The 22,418-nt window shown below is 40.1% G+C and overlaps 1 protein-coding gene across 1 annotated transcript in view; it reads left to right on the top strand.

Annotated features, from left to right (window-relative positions):
* trdn (triadin) overlaps positions 1–17,920 on the top strand; it is a 62,134-nt gene extending 44,214 nt beyond the window's left edge. The window contains exons 25-29 of the mRNA XM_045210050.1: positions 2,892–2,942; positions 3,723–3,803; positions 5,517–5,546; positions 17,017–17,067; positions 17,480–17,920. Of these exons, the coding sequence (XP_045065985.1) occupies positions 2,892–2,942; positions 3,723–3,803; positions 5,517–5,546; positions 17,017–17,067; positions 17,480–17,625 (359 nt within the window). The 3' untranslated portion in view covers positions 17,626–17,920. The remainder of the gene's footprint in view (positions 1–2,891; positions 2,943–3,722; positions 3,804–5,516; positions 5,547–17,016; positions 17,068–17,479) is intronic.
* Positions 17,921–22,418: the final 4,498 nt, after the last annotated feature.

Genomic DNA, 22,418 nt, shown 5'->3' with positions numbered 1-22,418 from the left:
GGCTGCAGCGTTTTATTGCACAGGCCAACAACACTTCATTCCATTAGGGGATGTTCTATTGAGTGAACCTGTGGATTCTTGACATTCTAGTCCCATCCCTTCCTTACCCATCTTCCCAGTCACTCTCTTCTCGTGTCCTTGTGATTTGCCTCAAAGTGCACACTGAACATAAAGCAATACTTAATCATTATTCTCAATATGATGGCTATCTACATTATTTTTGTAAATTCATTATTTACCTTTATTTAACTAGGCAAGTCAGTTAAGAACAAATTCTTATTTACAATGACGGCCTACACCGGCCAAACCCGGACAACGCTGGGCCAATTGTGCGCTGCCCTATGGGACTCCCAATCACGGCCGGTTGTGATACAGCCTGGAATCGAACCAGGGGGTTTGTAGTGACACCTCAAGCACTGAGATGCAGTGCCTTAGACCGCTGCGCCACTCGGGAGCCCACATGTAATGTATGTATAATATTAAAGCAAAACTGACTGATTTACATATCTTTTAAGACCTAATCGAGCAGCATTTACTTTATTTTAATTAAGGGTTGTAGTCATGCTTGTGTTCACTGCCATGACCTTCCCACTCTCTACACTGAGGGTATGGTAAACAAACATACAGTACAATATACAGTTGAAGTCGGAAGTTTACGTAGCCAAATACATTTAAACTCAGTTTTTCACAATTCCTGACATTTTAATCCTAGTAAGAATTGCCTGTCTTAGGTCAGTTAGGATCACCACTTTATTTTCAGAATGTGAAATGTCAGAATAATAGTAGAGAGAATGATTTATTTCAGCTTTTATTTCATTCATCACATTCCCAGTGGGTCAGAAGTTTACATACACTCAATTAGGATTTGGTAGCATTGTCTTTAAATTGTTTAACTTGGGTCAAACGTTTCGAGTAGCCTTCCACAAGCTTCCCACAATAAGTTGGGTGAATTTTGGCCCATTCCTCCTGACAGAGCTGGTGTAACTGAGTCAGGTTTGTACATTTTGACATTTCTATAGGATTGAGGTCAGGGCTTTGTGATGACCACTCCAAATCTTGACTTTGTTGTCCTTAAGCCATTTTGCCACAACTTTGGAAGTATGCTTGGGGTTATTGTCCATTTGGAAGACCCATTTGCGACCAAGCTTTAACTTCCTGACTGATCTCATAACGAAACATAACGATGGTCATTATGGCCAAACAGTTCTATTTTTGTTTCATCCGACCAGAGGGCATTTCTCCAAAAAGTACGATCTTTGTCCCCATGTGCAGTTGTAAACCGTAGTCTGGCTTTTTTATGGTGGTTTTGGAGCAGTGGCTTCTTCCTTGCTGAGCGGCCTTTCAGATTATTTCGATATAGGACACGTTTTACTGTGGATATAGATACTTTTGTACCTATTTCCTCCAGCATCTTCCCAAGGTCCTTTGCTGTTGTTCTGGGATTGATTTGCACTTTTCGCACCAAAGTACGTTAATCTCTAGGAGACAGAACGCGTCTCCTTCCTGAGCGGTATGACGGATACGTGGTCCCATGGTGTTTATACTTGCGTACTATTGTTTGTACAGATGAACGTGGTACCTTCAGGCATTTGGAAATTGCTCCCAAGTATGAACCAGACTTGTGGAGGTCTACAAATTTTTTTCTGAGGTCTTGGCTGATTTCTTTTGATTTTCCCATGATGTCAAGCAAAGATGCACTGAGCTTGAAGATAGGCCTTGAAATACATCCACAGGTACACCTCCAATTGACTCAAATTATGTAAATCATTTTATGGAATTTTCCAAGCTGTTTAAAGGCACAGTCAACTTCGTGTATGTAAACTTCTGACCCACTGGAATTGTGATACAGTGAATTATAAGTGAAATAATCTGTCTGTAAACAATTGTTGGAAGAATTACTTGTGCATGCACAAAGTAGATGTCCTAACCGTTTGTTAACAAGACATTTGTGGAGTGGTTGAAAAACGAGTTTTAATGACTCCAACCTAAGTGTATGTAAACTTCCGACTTCAACTGTACATGCTTTACCATATACTCTAACACTGTTGGTAATGCACAGCTCCAGTGTTTCCCCTATATTCATTTAGCAGCGGTGAGCCACTCCCAAAAATATGATGGTCAAACATTTTCAGTGTAAACGTACTCTGCTATTGAATAAAAAAAAAATCGATGTTATCAAACCTAGCTACCATAGCAATGTTTACGTGGTATATCTGTTTACACAGCTACAAACAGCATCTCCTTTTATCTTCCAATAGAGTGATCAGATATTACAGTCCTTGTTTGACTATGCCTCATCCTCTAGCTATGGGATATTTGGGATGGGCTGCAGCGTTTTATTGCACAGGCCAACAACACTAGATTCCAGTAATGAACTGGGCTGAGGAAAAGTGGAAATCTGGTATTGACCATGTGAAATGCAGCCTATATCAAAGTGCGACTGCCAAGACTTTTAATCAATAAACCTGAGGCAAATGGCTCAATTTAATTAATGACCCCAGGCCAATTAGAGTGATCAATCAATAGATTGTGATGCAGCATTGAGTTTTATCCGTGCCATTTCAGTCCCTCCTTGACATAAATACGAAAAAGACTAGCATTGTTTACTGCATGCGTAGTTAATTCTCCAAGTTTTATAGACGAGACATGTTAACAAAAGATGTTATGCACAGATTGACTTATAGTTGTCATTAAATGTGTTAAATGCTGTTTGTGAATGATTTGTTCAAATTACAACTAATTGAAAAGCTGTTTACATAATTCAAGTTGAATAATGCATTGTTGCTGAATAATGGAGATGGTGCAAAAGCTTTATCTGATCCCGGCATACACTAAACACTTGTAAATGTATTATTATTGTAAATGTACTTATGGTTAATATTTTATTTCAGCCAAAGCTAAAGCCACACACTCTGTGAAGACAGCCCAGCCCACTAAACCACGTAAGTAAACAGAAAACTGAATCAAAACCATATTCAATCCCTAAGCAATAAATCTTCTTTGTTTTGATAAGCGGGTCAGTTCCTGTCTTTTGTTTGTTTAACACATGAATCCATATAGGACTTAATGCATTCTTTATCTTGCCTAAAACTGGAGTAGCCACAAAGGAGTGGTTTCAAGGTTTTGAATACATCTGTCATGCTAAATAGCACCATCAAATGTGTTTTTATTGATTCACTGTTTTGTTGAGGAGCTCCTTGTCCATGGATCAGCCTTGTAAATGTCATATTCTAATCGCTGGATGCCCTATTTTTCTCTATTATAGTGTTTTGTAAAGTGGCACATTATTATTGAATAGCATATCACGCATAATGGTATAGTTTGATAGTGATAGGTTGATTACATGCCAGCATCAGTTATCTTTCTCATGCTTATTAAACACAAAACACTAGTTGACAAGAAGAAATTGGATCTGTCAAATGGCATACCTTTAGACAAAGGCCCGGCAGAATGACTTTGTGTACTCGACAGCGCAGATCAGTTTTTAATAAGCGTTGCCATGATTCTCTTTCACATCAATCATTATATACATTTTCCGGAACAAATTCACAACACATGAAAAATGAAACCAGTCGCTCGTCACTTGATTAGAGAGGACATTTATGCATGGCAAAACTGCAATTACAGCCATGTCACTTTGTGTTACAGTTTGAAGATAAAACGTTTGACATTATAAGCAGAGTTTGAGGAGCAGGTGAAATTGCATTTTTATCTTCTCACAGATAAAGCTGAGAAGGCTGAGAAGACTGAAAAGGCTGAGAAGACTGAGAAGACTGAGAAGAAAGCTGTGAAAGAGGCTCAAGGTATGTTGGCTCAAAGTATCAAATGATACCTTTCCTCAAACGGTTGATACATTATTGATACAGTGAGGGAAAAAAGTATTTGATCCCCTGCTGATTTTGTACGTTTGCCCACTGACAAAGAAATGATCAGTCTATAATTTTAATGGTAGGTTTATTTGAACAGTGAGAGACAGAATAACAACAAAAAAATCCAGAATAACGCATGTCAAAAATGTTATAAATTGATTTGCATTTTAATGAGGGAAATAAGTATTTGACCCCCTCTCAATCAGAAAGATTTCTGGCTCCCAGGTGTCTTTTATACAGGTAACGAGCTGAGATTAGGAGCACACTCTTTAAAGGGAGTGCTCCTAATCTCAGCTTGTTACCTGTATAAAAGACACCTGTCCACAGAAGCAATCAATCAATCAGATTCCAAACTCTCCACCATGGCCAAGACCAAAGAGCTCTCCAAGGATGTCAGGGACAAGATTGTAGACCTACACAAGGCTGGAATGGGCTACAAGACCATCGCCAAGCAGCTTAGTGAGAAGGTGACAACAGTTGGTGCGATTATTTGCAAATGGAAGAAACACAAAAGAACTGTCAACCTCCCTCGGCCTTGGGCTCCATGCAAGATCTCACCTCGTGGAGTTGCAATGATCATGAGAACGGTGAGGAATTAGCCCAGAACTACACGGGAGGATCTTGTCAATGATCTCAAGGCAGCTGGGACCATAGTCACCAAGAAAACAATTGGTAACACATTACGCCGTGAAGGACTGAAATCCTGCAGCGCCCGCAAGGTCCCCCTGCTCAAAAAAGCACATATACAGGCCCGTCTGAAGTTTGCCAATGAACATCTGAATGATTCAGAGGAGAACTGGGTGAAAGTGTTGTGGTCAGATGAGACCAAAATGGAACTCTTTGGCATCAACTCAACTCGCCGTGTTTGGAGGAGGAGGAATGCTGCCTATGACCCCAAGAACACCATCCCCACCGTCAAACAGGGAGGTGGAAACATTATGCTTTGGGGGTGTTTTCCTGCTAAGGGGACAGGACAACTTCACCGCATCAAAGGGACGATGGACGGGGCCATGTACCGTCAAATCTTGGGTGAGAACCTCCTTCCCTCAGCCAGGGCATTGAAAATGGGTCGTGGATGGGTATTCCAGCATGACAATGACCCAAAACACACGGCCAAGGCAACAAAGGAGTGGCTCAAGAAGAAGCACATTAAGGTCCTGGAGTAGCTTAGCCAGTCTCCAGACCTTAATCCCATAGAAAATCTGTGGAGGGAGCTGAAGGTTCGAGTTGCCAAACGTCAGGCTCGAAACCTTAATGACTTGGAGAAGATCTGCAAAGAGGAGTGGGACAAAATCCCTCCTGAGATGTGTGCAAACCTGGTGGCCAACTACAAGAAACGTCTGACCTCTGTGATTGCCAACAAGGGTTTTGCTACCAAGTACTAAGTCATGTTTTGCAGAGGGGTCAAATACTTATTTCCCTCATTAAAATGCAAATCAATTTATAACATTTTTGACATGCGTTTTTCTGGATTTTGTTGTTGTTATTCTGTCTCACTGTTCAAATAAACCTACCATTAAAATTATAGACTGATCATGTCTTTGTCAGTGGGCAAACGTACAAAATCAGCAGGGGATCAAATACTTTTTTCCCTCACTGTATCTTTTGATTATTTATGCTTGATGATTTTTTCCCCTATGATTTCAGAGAAAGAAGCCAAGAACCCTGGTGAAGCAAGTGAGTAAATACCAATGCCCTGTGCCTGTGCTTGATTCAAATTAGAGATAATGATGTAGCATGGTGGTGCTCTGTCTAACCCAATGATTCTTTGAAGTCTGCTGCATCTACTATTTAGGATTATCTCAGCGTGTGGTCCCAGAGTAGTAAAATCCAAATGTAATGCGTAAAAACATTTACTGCTACAGTAGTCTGGAAGTGGGAATAATATATTGTGACATTTTTATGACTTCATATTTATACATCATTTTACAATTGATGTAATCTTGAGCATATCCAGTATGATTTTAATTAATTAGCTACTGTAGCAACAGTTTCCCTTGCAATTTCACATTTAAATGATCATATGTTTACCATTTCTAGAGATTGGGGCAGAATCTTCTTTAGCTTGTACTCAGGACTAAGGTAGTAGCTATATCTTCCACTCCACTGGTCAACTCAAAGAGAATATGATTCTCTCTCTACTGTTAATTGCTCTGTGGTGATTTGTTGGGAGTAAATTAATAGTGTAGATGATGTGGTATTAAACACTGTTCACAGACCAGCATTTAGTTATTGAGATGATTATGCCTAGTGATACATAATAATAACACTTAATGGATTGATTAAAGTTAAAGCCAAATGCATTAAATACATTAGGGGGGTGTTCTATTGAGTGAACCAGTGGATTCTTGATATTCTAGTCCCACCCCTTCCTTACCCATCTTCCCAGTCACTTTCTCCTCACATCCTGTGTGATTTGCCACACAGCGCACACTGAACCTCAAGCAATACTACATGTAATGTACTGTATGTATAATATTATAGAAAAACGGACTGATTTACATATATTTTAAGACCTGATCGAGCAGTAGTTACTTTCTTTTAATTAAGGCTTGTAGTCATGCTTGTGTTCACTGCCATGACCTTCCCACTCTCTACACTTACGGTATGGTAAACAAACATAGAGTACAATATACGTACCATGTATATTTCTTATATGTTTTATATGGGCATACTGTATATGGTGGAAACATATATGCCCATATATGCTTATATATGTATCCACACATATAAGTACAAATACAGTACCAGTCAAAAGATTGGACACACCTACTTATTCAATGGTTTTCTTTATTTTTACTATTTTCTACATAGTAGAATAATAGTGAAGACATCAAAACTATGAAATAACACCTATGGAATCATGTAGTAACCAAAAAAGTGTTAAACAAATCAAAAAATATTTTATATTTGAGATTCTTCAAATAGCCACCCTTTGCGTTGATGACAGCTTTGCACACTCTTGGCATTCTCTCAACCAGCTTCACCTGGAATGCTTTTCCAACAGTCTGGAAGGAGTTCCCACATATTGGCTGTTTTTCCTTCACTCTGCAATCCGACTCATCCCAAACCATCTCAATTGGGTGGAGGTAGGTCATCTGATACAGCACTCCATCACTCTCCTTCTTGGTAAAATAGCCCTTACACAGCCTGGAGGTGTATTGGGTCATTGTCCTGTTGAAAAACAAAATGATAGTCCCACTAAGCCCAAACCAGATGGGATGGCGTATCGCTGCAGAATGCTGTGGTAGCTATGCTGGTTAAGTGTGCCTTGAATTCTGAATAAATCACAAATAGTGTCACCAGCAAAGCACCCCCACACCATAACACCTCCTCCTCCATGCTTTATAGTGGGAACTACACATGCGGAGATAATCCGTTCACCCACACCGCGTCTCACAAACACACAGCGGTTGGAACCAAAAATCTCCAATTTGGACTCCAGACCAAAGGACAAATATCCAACGGTCTAATGTCCATTGCTCGTGTTTCTTGGCCCAAGCAGGTCTCTTCTTCTTATTGGTGTCCTTTAGTAGTGGTTTCTTTGCAGCAATTCAACCATGAAGGCCTGATTCACACAGTCCCCTCTGAACAGTTGATGTTGAGATGTTTCTGAGACTTGAACTCTGTGAAGCATTTATTTGGGCTGCAATTTCTGAGGCTGGTACTGTAACTCTAATGAACTTATCCTCTGCAGCAAAGGTAGCTATGGGTCTTCCATTCCTGTGGTGGTCCTCATGAGAGCCAGTTTCATCATAGCGCTTGATGGTTTTTGTGACTGCACTTTCAAAGTTCTTGAAATGTTCCGTATTGACTGACCTTCATGTCTTAAAGTAATGATGGACTGTCGTTTCTCTTTGCTTATTTGAACTGTTCTTGCCATAATATGGACTTGGTATTTTACCAAATAGGGCTATCTTCTGTATAACCCTCCTCCTACCTTGTCACAACAAAACTGATTGGCTCAAACGCATTAAGAAGGAGAGAAAGTCCACAAATTAACTTTTAAGAAGGCACACCTGTTAATTGAAATGCATTCCAGGTGACTACCTCATGAAGCTGGTTGAGAGAATGCCAAGAGTGTGCAATGCTGTCATCAAGGCAAAGGGTGGCTATTTGAAGAATCTCAAATATGCAATATATTTTGAATTTCTTAACACTTTTTTGGTTATTACATGATTCCATAGGTGATATTTCATAGTTTCGATGTCTTCACTATTATTGTACAATATAGAAAATAGTGAAATTAAAGATAAACCCTTGAATGAGTAGGTGTTCTAAAACTTTTGACCGGTAGTATATGTCCCTTATATGTCATAAAATATGTTACCTTATCTTTATATATATGTGTGACACATAGTATTCAAATGTTTATTACATTAATGTCCCTTATATGTCACGATACATGTTAACAATATGTGTTAACATATATGTTACGGGAGCATTATTTCAGTGATACTTGTAGTCATGGTAATAAAACATTAGAACAAACGACACAAAACACAAACGTAATTTAATCCTGTACATTTAATTTTTTCTCTCATCGCTTCTCAAATCATTTTAAGCCGTTTGTTGCACCCGGGAAGCGCTTCATAACAGCATCTGTGGGGGGAAAGCAACAAATAGATGATGAAGAGGAAAGAGAGCAACAGTTAGGTGTTGGGTTTGGGGTCATGAATAAAAAATGTACAGTGGGGAAAAAAAGTATTTAGTCAGCCACCAATTGTGCAGGTTCTCCCACTTAAAAAGATGAGAGGCCTGTAATTTTCATCATAGGTACACGTCAACTATGACAGACAAAATGAGAAAAAAAAATCCAGGAAATCACATTGTAGGATTTTCTATGAATTTATTAGCAAATTATGGTGGAAAATAAGTATTTGGTCAATAACAAAAGTTTCTCAATACTTTGTTATATACCCTTTGTTGGCAATGACACAGGTCAAACGTTTTCTGTAAGTCTTCACAAGGTTTTCACACACTGTTGCTGGTATTTTGGCCCATTTGTCACGGATGCCGCCGAGGCTGCTCCTCCTCCTTGCTCGGGCAGGCTTCGGCGTTCGTCATCCCCGGAGTACTAGTGTCACGCCCTGGCTCTAGGGACTCTTTTAAGTTGAGCCAGGGTGTGTGGAGTTTATGTTTTGTGCTCGTTGTGTCTAGTCTAGTTTTTGTATATCTATGTTGGCCAGAGTGGTTCTCAATCAGAGGCAACGAGTATCAGCTGTTGCTGGTTGTCTCTGATTGGGAACCATATTTAGTGAGGTGGTTTTCCCACAGTGTTTGTGGGATCTTGTTCCGTGTTGGTTTGTGTTTTGCACCTGTGGACGTCACGTATCGATTTGTTGTTTTGTTCGTGTATCATTTAATAAATAAGTATGTTCACCTTCCAAGCTGCGCCTTGGTCCTCTATATCCGACGATCGTGACAACTAGCTACTACCGTTTGATGTTTTCGATGTTTGTTTTGTTAAGTTAGTGCACCTGTTTTGTATTCTGTATTGATTATGTCACCTATAAGTTCCCCTATGTTATGTTTGTATCTTGTGTGTTATTGTTCCACCTGTCGTGTATGGATAGGTTCGGTGCCTTGGCTCTACGTTGTTGTTTTACGCACTCCGCGTATTTTGACTCTTCGTGTTGTTTTATGCACTCCGCGTATTTGTTCGCCTCCAGTGTTTTGAGGCCATTTATTTTGTGTACTATTTCAAGTGTTAGTAAAGTCGTCTTGACTTATCCTCTGTGTCCTGCGCTTGACTCCACCACCGCATCCACATCAGCACACTCTGACACCATTCCTCCATGCAGATCTCCTCTAGAGCAGTGATGTTTTGGGGCTGTCGCTGGGCAACACGGACTTTCAACTCCCTCCAAAGATTTTCTATGGGGTTGAGATCTGGAGACTGGCTAGGCCACTCCAGGACCTTGAAATGCTTCTTACGAAGCCACTCCTTCGTTGCCCGGGCGGTGTGTTTGGGATCATTGTCATGCTGAAAGACCCAGCCACGTTTCATCTTCAATGCCCTTGCTGATGGAAGGAGGTTTTCACTCAAAATCTCACGATACATGGCCCCATTCATTCTTTCCTTTACACGGATCAGTCGTCCTGGTCCCTTTACAGAAAAACAGCCCCAAAGCATGATGTTTCCACCCCCATGCTTCACAGTAGGTATGGTGTTCTTCGGATGCAACTCAGCATTCTTTGTCCTCCAAACACGACGAGTTGAGTTTTTACCAAAAAGTTCTATTTTGGTTTCATCTGACCATATGACATTCTCCCAATCCTCTTCTGGATCATGCAAATGCACTCTAGCAAACTTCAGACGGGCCTGGACATGTACTGGCTTAAGCAGGGGGGACACGTCTGGCACTGCAGGATTTGAGTCCCTGGCGGCGTAGTGTGTTACTGATGGTAGGCTTTGTTACTTTGGTCCCAGCTCTCTGCAGGTCATTCACTAGGTCCCCCCGTGTGGTTCTGGGATTTTTGCTCACCGTTCCTGTGATCATTTTGACCCCACGGGGTGAGATCTTGCGTGGAGCCCCAGATCGAGGGAGATTATCAGTGGTCTTGTATGTCTTCCATTTCCTAATAATTGCTCCCACAGATGATTTCTTCAAACCAAGCTGCTTACCTATTGCAGATTCAGTCTTCCCAGCCTGGTGCAGGTCTACAATTCTGTTTTTGGTGTCCTTTGACAGCTCTTTGGTCTTGGCCATAGTGGAGTTTGGAGTGTGACTGTTTGAGGTTGTGGACAGGTGTCTTTTATACTGATAACAAGTTCAAACAGGTGCCATTAATACAGGTAACGAGTGGAGGACAGAGGAGCCTCTTAAAGAAGAAGTTACAGGTCTGTGAGAGCCAGAAATCTTGCTTGTTTGTAGGTGACCAAATACTTATTTTCCACCATAATTTGCAAATAAATTCATAAAAAATCCTACAATGTGATTTTCTGGAAAAAATTTCTCTCAATTTGTCTGTCATAGTTGACGTGTACCTATGATGAAAATTACAGGCCTCTCTCATCTTTTTAAGTGGGAGAACTTGCACAATTGGTGGCTGACTAAATACTTTTTCCCCCCCACTGTATGTGCAAAGATTCAGTTTAATAAGAAATCCTTGAACATTAATGCCCCATTAACAATGTTTGACTTGTAAATTCAATTAAGGGATAGTTCCCTTTTTTACACCTTATAGCCAGTCAGATGGTTCCTTACCCTGAAAGTAGTCTATGGGCCAGGATAAACTGTAATCCATGGTGGTTCTGAGTTGTTTAAATAGTCACTATTAACTTGAGGGGATTTGGCCACAAACATAAAAAAAAAAAAAAAATTGGCATCTGACTATAAGGTGTAAAAAAGTGAACTATCCCTTCAACGTCTTCACTATATTAAATCGAAATTGACCCCAACCCTGTACGGGGTATACATTTTTAAAGGGATACTGAGAGATTTTGAGATTTAGGTCGTTTTTCTACTTACCCTGAGATTAACTCATGAATACCATTTATATCTCTGTGTGCAGTTTGGAGATTATTGAAGTTAACATGCCATGAGTCATAAGTCATAATCTTTTTTAAATATATCATTCTCATTTGAAATCGATGAACAAAAACCTACTCATCAGTTATTGCAGTCCCTTTTTCACTTTTTCTCCCACTCTTCTCCCCTTTTAGCTTTGCCACCTAGAATTGTTCAAATGAAATAAGTTCAATGTGTCATAAATCATTCTCCAAAGTCATAATGACACAGCCAGATATTAAAATTTGAATTAATTCTGAAGATAATGACTCTGGCTTACCTGTACAACGCTACAAATATTACATACATAGACATACTGTACCACAGCCATTGTCGCATGGAATTAGAATGAGTAGAACGGACATTCCTAACTGAAACAATGTTGGTTTGGGTGAACAGCAAGTAGCCTCTTTTCACAGGCAATGTATCTCCGACACAATGCCTGTTATCCGTATATGTGCATTCTGAGATGGAGATCCCAAAAGAATTACCCAATGTGATTGGATCTTTCTTCAGACTTGGAGACAAAATTCTATTGAGCCTGAGAAAGCTCCTCCCTCACACCCAAAGGCAGAGCACCTCCTAGCCATGATCTAAGGGCCTATGCCCCTTCTAGTAATTCTAATTCTATGGTCTATACAATCTCTGTACATACCTCTCAGGTTGCTTTTCAGCAACATGTCAACATCTAAAGCACACAACAGCGCTCTTGCCATCGCAGTGGAACTATTCGCCTGGTTGCATGGCTGTCCTCTAGACGTTCTTTGGACTGTAACGTTCAAGCCTGGGTGAATTTCCATCTGCAAAACATGAATAATTCAGTCAGATGCTATAAAACAGTGGTTCCCAAACTGTGGGACGCACCCACTAGGGGGGGCGTGAGGGGTCGGCAGGGGGGGCCCAGAATGTCGGCCCAGTTTCACCCAGTTCCATCCTCTCCCACTACCCGCGACTGGACGTCCTCTCACTACCATATTTGGTGGTGAGAAAACATTCTAATGCTTCAGCTTTATAGCCTCTGTGACATGTCTGGGTTAGCCCTTCTGTCTGTGACCACATACAGTGGGGAGAACAAGTATTTGATACACTGCCAATTTTGCAGGTTTTCCTACTTACAAAGCATGTAGAGGTCTGTAATTTTTATCATAGGTACACTTCAACTGTGAGAGACGGAATCTAAAACAAAAATTCAGAAAATCACATTGTATGATGTTTAAGTAATTCATTTGCATTTTATTGCATGACATAAGTATTTGATCACCTACCAACCAGTAAGAATTCCGGCTCTCACAGACCTGTTAGTTTTTCTTTAAGAATCCCTCCTGTTCTCCACTCATTACCTGTATTAACTGCACCTGTTTGAACTCGTTACCTGAATAAAAGACACCTGTCCACACACTCAATCAAACAGACTCCAACCTCTACACAATGGCCAAGACCAGAGAGCTGTGTAAGGACATCAGGGATGAAATTGTAGACCTGCACAAGGCTGGGAGGGGCTACAGGACAATAGGCAAGCAGCTTGGTGAGAAAGCAACAACTGTTGGCGCAATTATTAGAAAATGGAAGAAGTTCAAGATGACGGTCAATCACCCTCGGTCTGGGGCTCCATGCAAGATCTCACCTTGTGGGGCATCAATGATCATGAGGAAGGTGAGGGATCAGCCCAGAACTACACGGCAGGACCTGGTCAATGACCTGAAGAGAGCTGGGACCACAGTCTCAAAGAAAACCATTAGTAACACACTACGCCGTCATGGATTAAAATCCTGCAGCGCACGCAAGGTCCCCCTGCTCAAGCCAGCGCATGTCCAGGCCCGTCTGAAGTTTGCCAATGACCATCTGGATGATCCAGAGGAGGAATGGGAGAAGGTCATGTGGTCTGATGAGACAAAAATATAGCTTTTTGGTCTAAACTCCACTCGCCGTGTTTGGAGGAAGAAGAAGGATGAGTACAACCCCAAAAACACCATACCAACCGTGAAGCATTGAGGTGGAAACATCATTCTTTGGGGATGCTTTTCTGCAAAGGGGACAGGACGACTGCACCGTATTGAGGGGAGGATGGATGGGGCCATGTATCGCGAGATCTTGGCCAACAACCTCCTTCCCTCAGTAAGAGCATTGAAGATGGGTCGTGGCTGGGTCTTCCAGCATGACAACGACCCGAAACACACAGCCAGGGCAACTAAGGAGTGGCTCCGTAAGAAGCATCTCAAGGTCCTGGAGTTGCCTAGCCAGTCTCCAGACCTGAACCCAATAGAAAATCTTTGGAGGGAGCTGAAAGTCCGTATTGCCCAGCGACAGCCCCTAAACCTGAAGGATCTGGAGAAGGTCTGTATGGAGGAGTGGGCCAAAATCCTTGCTGCAGTGTGTGCAAACCTGGTCAAGACCTACAGGAAACGTATGATCTCTGTAATTGCAAACAAAGGTTTCTGTACCAAATATTAAGTTCTGCTTTTCTGATGTATCAAATACTTATGTCATGCAATAAAATGCAAATGAATTACTTAAAAATCATACAATGTGATTTTCTGGATTTTTGTTTTAGATTCCGTCTCTCACAGTTGAAGTGTACCTATGATAAAAATTACAGACTTCTACATGCTTTGTAAGTAAGAAAACCTGCAAAATTGGCAGTGTATCAAATACTTGTTCTCCCCACTGTACCTGTTTAAGAGAACAAAGAAAAAAGAGACAGGAGGAGAAACGGTTTGATGTCACAGGCTTCTTCTTCGAGTGTTGTTGAGGGGAGGGGGGACGCAAACCGCTGTGTTCCCGCGCCTCCTGCTGGTGGCAACAGGCATAAACAATACCCAATGGAAATCCTTGGAGGACTCAGCCCAAAATAAAAGTGGATTACAACGATATACAGTCATTGATTACAACAACAACATCTAAACGATGTTTAATAAATACAATGTGATTCCATAACCTTATGGGCAGCCACAACTATAGTGTACGAAAATAAGCATTCATTCTTAGATAGGTTTCTGTACATAACAAATTATAAACCTACAATAGTCTACGCCATCTCAATCTAATCTCAAAATGAGATGGCAAGTGTCATCTACAGTAGATACAAGAAACCACAAAGTAGTCATAAGTTTGCTTAACACTAAATGCAATTAGAAAATAATTTATGTATTGTTTTTAAATATATGGCATGTAAAAAACTAAAATGTTTCTGGAATACATTTCAAAGTGAGATTTATATATGTTATTAAAATATATGATCATATATTTTAAAAAGTATGACACATTTATATATTGGTTTTAAATATATGATCATATATTTTAAAATAATGTAAAACATTCTTTGATATACAGTGAGGGAAAAAAGTATTTGATCCCCTGCTGATTTTGTACGTTTGCCCACTGCCAAAGAAATGATCAGTCTATAATTCTAATGGTAGGTTTATTTGAACAGTGAGAGACAGAATAACAACAAAAAAATCCAGAAAAACGCATGTCAAAAATGTTATAAATTGATTTGCATTTTAATGAGGGAAATAAGTATTTGACCCCTCTGCAAAACATGACTTAGTATTTGGTGGCAAAACCCTTGTTGGCAATCACAGAGGTCAGACGTTTCTTGTAGTTGGCCACCAGGTTTGCACACATCTCAGGAGGGATTTTGTCCCACTCCTCATTGCAGATCTTCTCCAAGTCATTAAGGTTTCGAGGCTGACGTTTGGCAACTCGAACCTTCAGCTCCCTCCACATATTTTCTATGGGATTAAGGTCTGGAGACTGGCTAGGCTACTCAAGGACCTTAATGTGCTTCTTCTTGAGCCACTCCTTTGTTGCCTTGGCCGTGTGTTTTGGGTCATTGTCATGCTGGAATACCCATCCACGACCCATTTTCAATGCCCTGGCTGAGGGAAGTAGGTTCTCACCCAAGATTTGACGGTACATGGCCCCGTCCATCGTCCCTTTGATGCGATGAAGTTGTCCTGTCCCCTTAGCAGAAAAACACCCCCAAAGCATAATGTTTCCACCTCCATGTTTGACGTGGGGATGGTGTTCTTGGGGTCATAGGCAGCATTCCTCCTCCTCCAAACACGGCGAGTTGAGTTGATGCCAAAGAGTTCCATTTTGGTCTCATCTGACCACAACACTTTCACCCAGTTCTCCTCTGAATCATTCAGATGTTCATTGGCAAACTTCAGACGGGCCTGTATATGTGCTTTCTTGAGCAGGGGGACCTTGCGGGCGCTGCAGGATTTCAGTCCTTCACGGCGTAGTGTGTTACCAATTGTTTTCTTGGTGACTATGGTCCCAGCTGCCTTGAGATCATTGACAAGATCCTCCCGTGTAGTTCTGGGCTGATTCCTCACCGTTCTCATGATCATTGCAACTCCACAAGGTGAGATCTTGCATGGAGCCCCAGGCCGAGGGAGATTGACAGTTCTTTTGTGTTTCTTCCATTTGCAAATAATCGCACCAACTGTTGTCACCTTCTCACCAAGCTGCTTGGCGATGGTCTTGTAGCCCATTCCAGCCTTGTGTAGGTCTACAATCTTGTCCCTGACATCCTTGGAGAGCTCTTTGGTCATGGCCATGGTGGAGAGTTTGGAATCTGATTGATTGATTGCTTCTGTGGACAGGTGTCTTTTATACAGGTAACAAACTGAGATTAGGAGCACTCCCTTTAAGAGTGTGCTCCTAATCTCAGCTCGTTACCTGTATAAAAGACACCTGGGAGCCAGAAATCTTTCTGATTGAAAAGGGGGTCAAATACTTATTTCCCTTATTAAAATGCAAATCAATGTATAACATTTTTGACATGCGTTTTTCTGGATTTTGTTGTTGTTATTCTGTCTCTCACTGTTCAAATAAACCTACCATTAAAATTATAGACTGATCATTTCTTTGTCAGTGGGCAAACGTACAAAATCAGCAGGGGATCAAATACTTTTTTCCCTCACTGTATAAGGCCATATATGGCCATATATTACTTTTCCGTATGGGATATATTCTAATACTGTTGGTAACTGCTCTCCTTCCTGAGGTAATTGCTATGATAATGCTTTCATCTTATTAGTTGAGTATCCAAAGTTCCAGCATTTAGCCACATTTACCTTATTTAGCAACAGGTCAGGTGGTATTGCAGTTTGGATTTATGCTGTATATTCTCTGTTTTTCTCCCTAAGGACCAAACAAAAACCCTCTGTCATATTTGATTCGATTAAAAACGTTTAAAACATCTCTTTCTAATGGGGAAGTGATTATCCTTCCTTCCTTCATCCATCGCAGTATTTGTTAAGGTCATCTGTGTCATTGAAATTCACAGTCCATTTTCCCCAGTGGATTACTATAGACTTTCGGATCAGAATTCCCCAGGAGTGTGAACCTCTCTCATGTCAGCACAGCAGCACACATTCCCTTCATCCCTGTAATCTCCACATGGCTGAATAAGTCCCATTGGGATTGAAAGGGTCTGCTTTGAAATTCCCTTCATATCCTCTGTAATGGATAGATGAAATCTACAGTAGGGGGAAGAGAGAGCCATCACATTGTGTATTTATACAAGGAGAATATATAAATTGGGTACCTTGAGATAGTCTTTGTCCTCTCTCTCTCTCATACATGTTCTATCTCTGATTCTCTATGTTCTTATCCCTCGTCAGAAGATTCTCAGACTGAGGAGAGTGCCACGGACAAGAAGAAGAAGACGTCGGGTAAGATGACTGATGGATAAAGTTCTGTCCATCTTACAGGGAAACTCCACTCAAAAACGGTCTTTTAGGATTTGTTTCATTAGAGATAATAATAATATGCCATTTAGCAGACGCTTTTATCCAAAGCGACTTACAGTCATGTGTGCATACATTTTTACGTATGGGTGGTCCCGGGGATCGAACCCACTACCCTGGCGTTACAAGCGTCATGCTCTACCAATTGAGCTTCAGAGGACCACTGTTGATACCGTCCCAAAATATTTTGCATGTCAGCAGTTTTCAAGATATTGGACTTTCAAGAAGCAAAGTGTCACCGGCCACATCATCATGCTTTTTCTTACTGTCATACAAACGCATGCAAAAATAATAAATCCATAATTTATTCCTTATTTTTCCTCATTGTATTTTACAGGCCAAAAAGTATTGCAGTGTGTTTTTATGGGTGGAAAGAGTGCCCACTACCCTTTGCTACCTTCCACCCCTGGTATGACCCCAATGTCGATGAGCCCAGCCATGCGGTCCATGATGATGCAGAAAGCCAGAGCAGCGGGACAGTAGACTAGCTCCTCACCCCTATGCTGCTCCCTCATCTCAGTCTGCACCTCAACCTTAACCAGCAGGTGGCGCTGCTTGTATTTACTGCTGGGCCACTGTCTTCTCATTGAAAACGGAGGACAATCAGGAACTAAAGGGGAAGGATGGATGGAGAGTACAGTATTATTTATTTTTCTATGACCGGTCGAGCTCCCGTGAGTTTCCTTTAGCTGTGGCTTTGCTGCTTTTTCTACACTCTTAGAAAAAGGGTTCCAAAAGGGATCTTTGGCTGTCCCCTTAGGAGAACCCTTTTTGTTCCAGGTAAAACACTTTTTGGTTCCAGGTAGAACCATTTTGGGTTCCATGTAGAACCCTCTGTGGAAAGGGTTCTACATGGAACCCAAAATGGTTATATTTGGAACCAAAAGGGTTCTACCTGGAACCAACAAGTGTTCTTCAAAGGGTTCTCCTATGGGGACAGCCGAATAACCCTTTTAGGTTATAGATTACACCTTTTTTTCTAAGAGTGTAGCGCTCAGTGTTGAGTACTTTGCGATCTATGTTTTTCTGCATATTTATTTATTATGAAAGGAGTGTAAGTTATGGTTAAATCACCTTCAGCAGCAAATGGAATTGATCATTTCTGTACATTTCAACCAAATGCAATGTACACATGCATATAATTAGTAATTTACCTGAAGTTCAATGTACTGTATATAATGTACATCTTAATATTACATCTTGCAGTTTACATTTGTTGAATGGTTACTTCACATCATTATTTTTGTTATATCAAGTTAATGATTGCAATATTTGTCTTGTACATATATTTTTGGGCCATACTTCTATGGCACTCGGATATAAATGGAGTTAGGAGTTTAATTTCATGTTTTGATTCTATTTTATTAAGGAAACTCACAGAAAATGCTATACAATAACAAATGAACAATGTTACTCACTTTGGCCGAACATGTCCATGTCTGTAGGTTTCTGTTGATGAGTGTCATACCCCGCCTTTATTGCTCTCTGTGCCTTATCTGTGTCAGGAAATCCTAAGCCATATTTTGAGACACTATTGTAAAGGTTGCGCATCAAATCCAGAGTACAAAAGATACAGCAAATAAACAATGAACCACTGGGCAAAAACAGGTTGAATCAATGTTGTTTCCACAAAATTTCAACCCCAAAGATCAATGTGATGATGTTGAATCAACGTGGAAAACTGATTGGATTAAGTAATCAACGTAAGGGCATTTAGTCTTTTTTTCACCCAACTTGTAACCTAAGTCTAATGACATGGTGACATTTTGTCATTGATTTCACCTCAATTAATAGATTTTACCTAAATTACCTCAACTAACCGGTGCCCCCGCACATTGACTCGGTACCGGTACCCCCTGTATATAGCCTCGCTATTGTTATTTTTACTGCTGCTCTTTAATTATTTGTTACTTTTCTTTCTTATTATTTTATATTGTATTTTTTTTGGTATTCTTTCTTAAAACTGCATTGTTGGTTAAGGGCTTGTAAGTAAGCATTTCACTGTAAGGTCTACACCTGTTGTATTCGGAGCATGTGACAAATAACATTTGATTTGATTTGATTTGAATTCACGTTAGTTGACAATTAAACCAAATGTATATCAAAACTAGACATTGAGCTGTGCCCAGTGGGGAAGATATTCAGAATATTTATTTTTAATTGTGCGGCTTCGTGCATCACAGTTTGATCATGAAAGAGGATAGATATTTGTATAGATATTTTAGATTCAGACAAAATATAATTAGTTAATAAAAACGTTATTTTACAAATGTAGTCCCCCTAACAAAGATGACAAGGAGTTTTCACCTACAGTAAACGTGTCCACTCATTGTCAGAAGTTATAAGATATGGTTCACAGGCATGCTAACACCTACTGTATACATCTGCATACACACATGAACATTGCCTTATCACTCATTACTTACACTGTGATGTTGTTTTATGTATTGTGTGTTTAATGAGACTTCCATGTAAATAACTGCATCAGCTTGTATTTTGCTGCTTGGCATGTCGGTAAAGGATTGTGGGAAATTGAGTATGGTAGAATTACTCATGGGAGCTCCCATTGTTAACCAGAAGAACCTCTCTCTCTCTCTCTCTCTCTCTCTCTCTCTCTCTCTCTCTCTCTCTCTCTCTCTCTCTCTCTCTCTCTCTCTCTCTCTCTCTCTCTCTCTCTCTCTCTCTCTCTCTCTCTCTCTCTCTCTCTCTCTCTCTGACTCTCTCTTGCTCTCGCTGTCTTCCTCTGAGGAGCGTGTGTAATGAGAATGCAACACTAGAGAAGGTCAAGTCAATGACTGTCCACACGTTTTTTTACAACAAGGATTCTCGTGAGATGGTGTTATTGATGTTATCCTGTGATATATATGTGTGGGTGACTTCATCATCGCTGTCATGTTCCTATCATGGTGCTTGCTGCCATGCGCAGCAACTGCTAAATACAGTGCCCTCTGTAATTATTGGGACAGTGAAGCATTTTTTCTTATTTTGGCTCTGTAAATCAAACAGGTTAAAGTGCTGACTGTGAGCTTAAATTTGAGGGTATTTTCGTCCATATCTGGTGAACCGTTTAGAAATTAAAGCACTTTTGTACATAGTCCCCCCATTTTAAGTGAGCAAAAGTATTGGGTCAAATTCACTTATATGTGTATTAAAGTAGTAAACATTTCAGTATTTGCACACAATGACTACATCAAGCTTGTCACTACAAATTTGTTGGATGCATTTGCTGTTTGTTTTGGCTGTGTTTCAGATTATTTTGTGCCCAATAGAAATGAATGTTAAATAATGTATTGTGTCATTTTGGAATCACTTTTATTGTAAACAGGAATAGAATATGATTCTAAACACATCTAGATTAATGTAGATGGTACCAGAATTACGGATCATTTTTTATAATCGTGAAATTATGAGTGAGAAAGTTACAGACACAAAAATATCAAACCCCCAAGACATGCTAACCTCTCACCATTACATTAACAGGGGAGGTTATCATTTTTGTGCATCTGTAACTTTCTCACTCATCATTATTCACAATTCATTCAGGATTATCCGTAATCATGGCAGCATCCACATTAATGTAGAAGTGTTTAGAAACATATTCTATTCCTATTTACAGTAAAAGTGACTCCAAAATGACACAATACATTATTTACCTTTCATTTCTATTGGGCACAGATTAATCTGAAACACAACCAAAACAAACAAATTTGTAGAGTTACAAGCTTGATGTAGTCATTGCGTGCTATGAATATGTTGACCAGATAATTAACTACTTGCAAATACTTCACTGTCCCAATAATTACAGAGGGCACTGCATTTTCAAGTAGGAGTGCCTTTTCCTGATAATGGTGTTGCTGAGCTGAGCCCAGCATTTCCATTGTTTTCTTACTCAACTCGAGACTTGATGTCAGGAGTCCATGTTTCAAGACCATGTGAAAGAAACTATTGGATCTGAGCTTAGATGTCCTTGCTACAACAGAAGGGACGATAAGTACAGGCAATACATGGTGACTTGAGAGCCCATACCATGAAAGCCTGAAAGTGAAGGCTGAGCAATTACTTTGTTTTGACTGTAGCTGTCTCAGCCTGTTGTATGGTATCTGTTTACTATCTATCCATACATTTTGCAGTGGTACAGTAAATTGTACGTTTTCCAAGGAGACATGCATTCACAGTCAGCAACAACAGCTCGACAAAGTATTGAGAAGTAGGCCAGAGAGTAAAATAAACTTGACTTTGAAGTTCCAGAGCTCCATTTCCTGTTCCACCAGAGGAAATGCTGCTGTCTTCTGTGTGTTGTTTTCTGTGGATCTGACTGATGGCTGGGGGCAGAGTCCCCCCACCATGAGATACACTCATCTACGATAAACATCAACAACAACAGCAGGGAATTATATTTTTTCATAAATATATAACTATGTCTTACCTTTCTATTCTTTTATAGAATAGAAAGGTCATACCATCATACCTTTCCCAGTCACTAAGTATAACAAAACAATGACTAAGACAACTATACCGTATGAGGTTTTAATACCTTAAGTTTACTTGATTTACACGAGTGCCACTGGCACATTTCAGTTAATTTATTCACTTGTGGAATGTCTTGAGTACAGACCTCAGATATACATGATTAATAAGCACTGAGTATGTGCCGATTATGTGAGCTGTAACAATGTCGTTTCAAAAACATTATTCAGAATTGAAATATGTTTTGGGTTGTTTTGTTCTTTTAGATTATTCAGTTTTGTTAATTTCCTGTATTATGCATGACTGTTATTTGAATAAACACAACACATTTTGCAGTTATTGTCCCTTGTTCCCAGCAACACTTTGGTGAGTACTGTAGGACTTGTAGCACTATTGTAGGACTTTAAATATTAGGTATAAACAGACCTGTCAGACATCAGTTGAGCTGCATGTAATGGATGGATATAGATCGCGTTGCTATGAGATGTGTATGCTCTGTTGATTTCCTGACATGCACAGAGGAAAACAAATGCTCCAACTTATGTAACAGCAACAATATTAGATATGTTCCCAAATACTAATTGCGTTTGAGATTCATTTTCTTGCCAAAAATACAAAATATATATATATATTTTTTTGTGCTATTCCTTTTTTATAGCTATTTACCCTGGGTTACCTTGTCAATGCTCTATTGCTAGATTATGAGACTATTTCTAAACTTTTTCCCTTCTCTGCTGTAGCTCTGTCCTGCAATTGATCACAACAGGGTGTCACTGATATGTTTAATGATACTGTTCTTATGTTGTAGT

Source organism: Coregonus clupeaformis, chromosome 33 (genome assembly GCF_020615455.1).
Source record: "Coregonus clupeaformis isolate EN_2021a chromosome 33, ASM2061545v1, whole genome shotgun sequence".
Classification (NCBI taxonomy): Eukaryota; Metazoa; Chordata; class Actinopteri; order Salmoniformes; family Salmonidae; genus Coregonus; species Coregonus clupeaformis.
Note: the sequence above shows the minus strand (reverse complement) of the source record. Positions and strands in the feature narration are given on the sequence as shown.